Source organism: Rosa rugosa, chromosome 2 (assembly GCF_958449725.1).
Source record: "Rosa rugosa chromosome 2, drRosRugo1.1, whole genome shotgun sequence".
NCBI classification, from domain to species: domain Eukaryota; kingdom Viridiplantae; phylum Streptophyta; class Magnoliopsida; order Rosales; family Rosaceae; genus Rosa; species Rosa rugosa.
Window position 1 is genome coordinate 10,770,905 of NC_084821.1, and position 7,452 is coordinate 10,778,356.

Sequence of the window (7,452 nt, forward strand, 5' to 3'; positions counted from 1 at the left end):
GTTGGTTTGTTATTAAGTTAACAGCGATCGAGAGGATTGCTGTGATGATTTCTCTGTGAAAGAGATAGATTTGTTATTAAGTTAACAACGATTGAGAGGGTTGCTGTGATGATTTCCTTATGAAGGAGGTAGGTTTGTTATTAAGTTAACAATGATTAAGTTGGTTGTTGTGAAGATTTGAGCTACCTACAGATGAGAGAGTATGAAGTTTGTGATTATTACTATGATTTTGATTGATTGATTTTAATATAATCTCTTGAACTAAATATATGCAGGGATTACTATGGTTTGAATTTATTGTTTTAATGTAACCTCCTGAACTAAATTATACGCAGGGGTTACTATGAATTGTTTTACCTTGTTTTAAATTGTGATTGTCTTGCTCCCTTCTTGGAATTATTGTCGAGGGGTCAAATGTTGTGAAGGGTCATAGTAGTGACGATTGTTTCTGTAGAGAGAAAGGGGAAGTGATTTATATGGTGTGATTTATTGATTTTCACATTTGATGTCACGTTGATGACAAAAGCTTCCAGTCGAGAGGAAAGGCTAGGAGTGTGATTTTGTAGTTTGCCATTGTGCGTTAAAATGATTTTCAAACATTACTTGTGGTGGTTTTGTTTGACTATAATTTGTGTAATTGGATGCTGGGTTGAGAATCAAAGCATGTGGGTTTTTAGTAACGAGTTGAGTTAGGTAAGCATGATATGGAGGGACATGAAACTGATGGCTGTAGTTGTAATATATGCTTATCGTTTGTTTAGGTTGAGATGACTTAAACATGTGTTTCTGTTTTGTTGCATTGAGTTTACTCATAGAAGCTTAAAAAGCTTACCGGGTTTGTTGTTGCAACCGGTGCACTATTCAATAGTGTATGGGTTAATCCTGTAGGTCAGGACAATCGTGGTTGAAGTAGAAGTATGCGGTAGCAATTGTAGGAGTCGAAAGCTAATTTTGCGTACTCTGATTTTATTAGACTTCCTTTTTGTGGTAAACTCATAAGGAGCATTTATTTATTATTTGTTAAGCAACTTTGTGTAGTGTAATATGTATTTATTTATTTAATTCGTAAACTTTGTGTAGTGTAATATGTGACTCTAAATAACGAGTCTGTATTCACATTGTGGGTTCGGGACATCGTTGGTTTCCTTTGTTTAGAGGAAAAAAAAATTACAGGTATTTAGTGTTGATGTCCGAACAGTCATGCTTGGAGTCACTGTGTTTGATTTACTTGTATTTTATTTGTGATTGAAAATTGGGGCGTGACAGATGGAGTCCCAAGGCACTTGGGTCTCAGTGTCGTTAACCTGAATGTTCACCATTTTACCCATGGGTACCCAGCTGCGGTGCAGTGTCACTTAGGTTGGCGAGAAATTCTCCCCCTCTGGGCCACGCCATGTATAGTCATGATCCTGCCATAGACTTCAATGGCGTTGGCACCAGTAGCAGGAGCCCTGTATTGTTCAACTGACTATTCTGAATGAGGTGCTCAATGGCGTTCTTGAGGGCGTAACAAAGATTGGTGTTATGACCCGAGTCCTCATGGTAGGTGCAATACTTACCGTTATCATCTTTTGCTTGCTATTTCTTGTTGTAGTCTCTTGGGCGGAGGGATGATATCTCTGTGGTTGTTCCATATCTCTTCATAAGAGGTAGTGAGAGTTGTGAATACCTCGTAACTTGACTGTGGAGGATTCTTCATGTAGGGTGTATCCCTAGAGTCCCTGTTGCCTTTTTTGTACTACTGCTTAGGCTTTTTCGGACTTTTGCCGTAGTTTTGCTGTCATTTGTCCTGGCTATAACTGGGTTTGTCTCGCTGCCACTCTTTGCCCTTGCCTTCCTATGAAGGGCGAACCTGAGCCAAAGGTTTTGGATTGAGTGTTACTATCACTATTGCGGGAGTCTCGGTACTAATACAGGTCTCGGGAACCCTGAAAGTTTTGAATTCTGCCTGAGCATGTAGAATAGCTACCTCCATGAGCTCATCATAATCCCTTAGCCTGTGAGCATTTATTTCATAGAGAAAGAGACCTAGCCTAAGTGCTTGATGAAATGCATTCTCTGTAATGACCTTGTCAAGGTTCCGACATTTGGTAGCGATGGACTGCCACTTGGTCATGAAGTCTCGCAATCCCTCACCCTCCAGTTGTTTTACTTTAAAGAGTTGGGCGGTCGAGTGGTAACTGCCGACACTAAGAATGAACCGGGTCACGAATTTATCTACCAGTTGCTGAAAACTATCCACTAAATTAGGTGGTATGCCCAGGAACCATGTTAAGGCCTCCTCACAAAGAGTCTCCTCAAAAGCATGACAAGCCATGACATCTGAGTAGTGGGTGTTGTTGAGTAAGGATTTGTAGACTTCTAGGTGCTGGTCAGTGGTGTCGTTGTACCTGTTCATCTTGAAGGGCTTCGAGTCGGATGGGCGCTTTTCAGGTTGGACTCGTAGGGTGAAGGGACCAGAACTTCCCTTAACCCTTGCCAACACTGGGCGCTAGGCCCTGGTCTCGGCAGCCTCGATACGCTGTTGGAGCCCATTGATAGTCTGGCTCATCTGAAAAAGTAATCTGGTGGTCATATCTAATGTTGTGGTACTCGATCCCGCAAGAAGAGTGAGTTCTGGTGGTGGTTGGCTGAAAGACTCATTGTGTAGAGCTGCATTGATATAAACAATCCTTTAAGCCGTACCAGTATCAGGGATGAAGGTGTTGGTTGAAGCGCCCCCGACACTTGAGATACCGGCTTATTGGCCAGTCACCCATTCACCCCAGATGTAGGAATGGTCATAGCCAATAGTTTCTCAAGTGTTGGTACACCCCCAAGTGTCGGTAACGGTGTTTGCTGAAGAAGTCACTCCAGGGCGGCATTGTTCTCAAGCCGTTGTTGGAGCGAGGTGAAGAGCATCTAATTTTCTTGCACTGGCCGCTGCGTGGTTTTGTGCTTCTATCATGGCTGCATGCTCTCATTCCACCTGCTCCTTGAACTGGAAAACATCTCACTTGGCAAGTTCGAGGGCCGCAGAGATATCCGTTGTATGGCAGAACCGCTAGCCGTGATTGTTGGGGTGTCGCCTTCTGCAGACGTGAACTGTAGTGAACGGTTAACATCATCATCCAAGATCGGGGGATCCTCGACGTTGCTAATCTCTACCATCGCGGTGAGTCTAGTAGCACTGTTAACTAAAATGAGGAAAGGAGTATAGCCTTCCTTCTAGCGCCAATGTTTCCAGGTGCTTACCAAGAGCTAGCTGTTGTCGGGGTCTGGAATCACGAATTGGTCTGGTCTCCTTTCTTTGTCTTCTCGCAATCCGTCTAACACAACAAAAGTCAAAGTGAGACTGGGTTTGCCGGCCTAAGACCTTCCAATGCTTAAGTCAATAAAGGCTGACAATATCGAGAGAAGAATGAGATTAGAGAACTTACTTGTTGTGGAATGTTTTTGGCCTTATATAGGCACTAGAGGACGCTGAGTCCTATTCATTTCAGATGTGGGAGAGACATGTCCCCTTTATAGCATGTCCAGGCTGGGACTAGGCCAACCTAACCGGTCATGCTTAGGTGGCCCCGGTAGATCCCGCTAGTGATTGTTTGGCAACAACTCTTGTTTTGTTGGTATTATTAGCATATTATGTAAGTGGTATGAATATCTAGAAGTAGCAATATAACAACTTGTGAATTAACATTGGAAAGTGGGAGATTGAAATATAATCAACAAACTACTATTTTACCAAACATCTAATCTGACTTAAATCAATAAATAAGCAGATTAAGTTGCCTAATCTGACACAAATCCAGTCCGTTCTCTCTACTTACGAGTTAGCTTCGGGGCAGAAGGTTAACTATACGAAGAGCATTGTAGTGTTTAGTAAGAAAGTTTGTGGTGCTCTACAGAGTCAGTTGTCTGATTCCTTGGGTGTCAAGATTGTGTAGGGCTGGGATCGGTTCTGTTTTTGACATTTTTTGCCGGAACCGAAACCGAAACAGATATATTTTTTCCGGTTCGGTGTGATCTTTTTTTTTTGCCGGAACTGTTTTGGAACCGGAACCGTATTTTTCGGTTCGGTTATAGCTTGTAACCGGTTCCTGTACAGAGTAAGAAACAGCAAAGCGATCTAGATTGGGGAAGAAACTGGAACTGGAAATTGGGGAAGTGATGAAGATGAACTGGAAATCCCGATTCGGGATGAACAAAGTGAGTTTTTTATTGTTGGGTATTTGTTTATTGTTTTTGGGAAAAAAAAGCATGGGCTAGTGGGCAATGGGCTGCACACAAATATGGCTTTTTTTGTTTTGTTTTTAATGTTTAACCTAGTTACTTTTATACATTCACCACTAAATATCAATTAGAAAATCTCCTACTTGCAGTCTCAAAAGAAGGGTGCGGACTCTTTCCTACTTTTATATAGTATAATAACCAAAAGATGATTCCCATTCACTTGGCCTTCACAAAATGACGCGAAAGCAACTTCCCAATCTCCAAAAAGTTGACCATTTCCTTCCCTTCAAAGTTCAAACAACCCCTTCAGCTTGTTATTGCGGATGATCTCCCTCTTGTTGGCTTCAGAATGTCGACGTTCCTGTTCACGTTTCTCTTGGGCTTGATCACGTCGGCATCTGCTTTGGGCTTGGCCTTGGCCTTCGATTTTGGTGCAGCAGCGGCGACCTTGACGGAGGTTCCGATGATGGAGGTAGAGGACTTGGTCGGCGCCGAGAGAGCAAGGCAGCCTCTAAAAACATGTGTTTTGATACATCGGTTCTGAGGGATGAAAGACACCGGAAACCGGGACCGAACCGATACCAGCTTTCTCGGGTCGGTTTCTGTATGGAACCAGAAATCTCATATCAAGAACCGCGCCGAACCGCGTCAAATCGACCATTTCGGGTCGGTTTCTCGGGTTTTCGGTTCAAAAATCCCAGCCCTAAGATTGTGCCTAAGCATGAGGAGTATTTGGGTCTTCCAACTTATTTGGGTAGGAAAAAAACTGAGCCTTTTTGCTTTTATTAAGGAAAGGCTTAGTAAGAAGCTGGTTGGTTGGTAGGGTAAATTACTCAGTGGTGCAGGTAAGGACCTTCTTATTAGGGTTGTTGCTCAATCACTGCCTACTTACACTATGAATTGCTTTATGCTTCCACAACATTTTTGTGATTCACTTCATTAGTTATGTGCTCGTTTCTGGTGAGGAAGTCAGGCTGAGAATCGGAAGATTCATTGGCTTTCTTGGGCTAAACTTGGCCAACCTAAGGAAGCAGGTGGGATGGGGTTTAGAGATCTACATGCACACAATCTTGCTCTCTTGGCTAAACAGGGATGGCGCTTCTTATGCAATCCCACTTCGTTGGTAGCTAGATTGTATGGTGCCAAATACTTTTCGCAGGGTGATATTTGGAGTAGTGTTCTTACATCATCTCCTTCTGCATGTTGGCGCGGCATTTACTCTTCTCTACCACTACTTCGAAGCGATATAAGGTGGCAGGTGGGGAATGGAGCGACTATTCATGCTTGGGATGATCCGTGGATTCCTAGACATGTTACTTTCAGGCCTGTTATTCGTATGGATGGAGGGACTCTTTGGGTAAAGGTTTATCTCTGCTTTCCGGACTCTCTTGGAATGTCGACTTGGTGCGAGAGTGGTTTGATCAGTGTGATGCAGAGTTGATGTTGGCCATTCCTTTGAGTCGATAGGATGTACCTGACAGATTAGTTTGGCATTATGATGCTAAAGGTAATTTTACTATGAAGAGCGCATATTTGCTAGCTTTTGATTTACTACATGGTGGCTCTTCTTCTTCTTAAGGTGGTGGGACTTCGGCATTTTGGAAGTCTATTTGGTTCGCAAATGTTCCTGGGAAAATTAAGGTTCACTTTTGGAAGGTTTGTTCTTCCATTTTGCCCACTAATTCACAGCTCTGTTCTCGTCGAGTACCTATATTGGATGGTTGTTTCTTTTGTAATGTTGAGGAGGAGACGATTATGCATGTCAGTTGTGAATGCCCTTTTGTGAAGGACTTGTTGAATTATTTTCCTTCATTGGGTATAGTGCAGACGTTGCATATGGTGCATGGTTCTGTACGTGATTGGTTGGCTTTGTGTTTGGGGAATCTAACTAAAATGGATGCTTCCTTATTCTTGATATTGGTCTGGTTTGTGTGGAAGGAGAGAAATAAGAGGCTTTGGAATGGTAGGTTTGCATCTCTTGATCAGCTAGCTTTTCAGGTTACTTCTTTTTATCATCTTCATATGTCAGTTCAAGCTCATTCACGCCGGGTTGTGGGGAGAAGGAATATACAGTGGACTCCACCTTCCCCGGGTTGGCTTAAGGCTAATTGTGTTGGGATATATGATGCTTCAAGCCATTCTGGTGGCGGTATTGTGGTTGTGCTTAAAAATAGTTCTGGCTCAATATTAGGCGGTGTTTGCTCTAAGGTGAGATGGGTGTCAAATCTGCAAACTGTTGAAGTTTTGGCTTGCCGAGCTGCATGCAATTTGGTGGACAGGTTTGGTCTTGCTCCAGTTGCCTTTGAGTCTGATTTTCAGCGCGTTGTGACTACCATAAACTCACAAGGTGTGAATATTTCTTTGTTAGGTAGAGTTTATGAAGATATTTTTACCATGCTGGGGAGCCTTCATGACTCTTATTTCAGCTATATTAGTCGGACTGCAAATAAGGTTGCCAATATGCTGCCTAGATTTGCATTAGGTTCTGATTTTGATCTGTATTGGAGTGGGTTTGTCCCCACAGAAATCAGTGGCTTCATAGCCACTTTGTGTACAAACTGATTGACTACTTCAATATATACTCTGACGTCTTCTCCTCAAAAAAAAAAAAAAACTTCGGGCCAAACGGGGCCAAGAAAAGGTTGGATTCATTATTATTATTTGTTTCGGATTGTGAGCGTGATTTTATGTTGTAAGTTTTTTTTCTTCTAGCAATGATCAACGAATCGAAGGAATACAAAAGGCACAGATGCAAGTTGTCACGGATGGGCAGCAGCCCGTCGAGAGTGGAGACATGGTGTCGAGGGACCCCAAGAATCCTGATATATATGCATTCATGTAGAGGACAGTGGTAGACCTATGATCATTTAAAAGCTGCTCCAGTTGAACCAGAAAATACCCACACCACAAGTTCTATAGCCTCAACTTGAGGATTGCTGGATCCATCAACATCTCTGTATGCATGTGTTAATATCTGTGTTAGCTATTCGATCATGTATGTTTAGGTCACTCAGGGTTCAGTGTTTACAATGTATTTGATTTGAAAAGATTATTGGATATGTGAGATTTGGAACGATGTATGTGGTTCTATTCACAATAAACATAATAAGCTTATAAAATATCAAGCCGAAATTAGATTGAGTGGATGGTAGCAAAAAGAATTTTCTGGGACCTCTCCACATATAATTTACAAAATCGTCTATTACTTCGATATTTAAGCAAACAACATAAGCCTGACAA

General features: G+C 42.3%; 1 protein-coding gene across 1 annotated transcript; it reads left to right on the forward strand.

The window, feature by feature from the left end:
• Positions 1–5,251: 5,251 nt before the first annotated feature.
• Positions 5,252–6,774, forward strand: LOC133730327 (uncharacterized). The gene is made up of 2 exons (XM_062157943.1): positions 5,252–5,627; positions 5,792–6,774. Exons 1-2 carry the CDS (start codon positions 5,252–5,254, stop codon positions 6,772–6,774), a joined length of 1,359 nt encoding a protein of 452 aa, XP_062013927.1.
• The last annotated feature ends 678 nt before the right edge of the window (positions 6,775–7,452 follow it).

What these genes read in the sequence shown, in the direction of transcription:
- LOC133730327 (XM_062157943.1), top strand. Translation starts at nt 5,252, where the DNA reads ATGGGGTTTAGAGATCTACATGCACACAATCTTGCTCTCTTGGCTAAA. An exon ending in GTCGACTTGGTGCGAGAGTG is followed by an intron (nt 5,628 to 5,791) that starts GTTTGATCAGTG and finishes CTTCTTCTTAAG; the next exon opens with GTGGTGGGACTTCGGCATTT.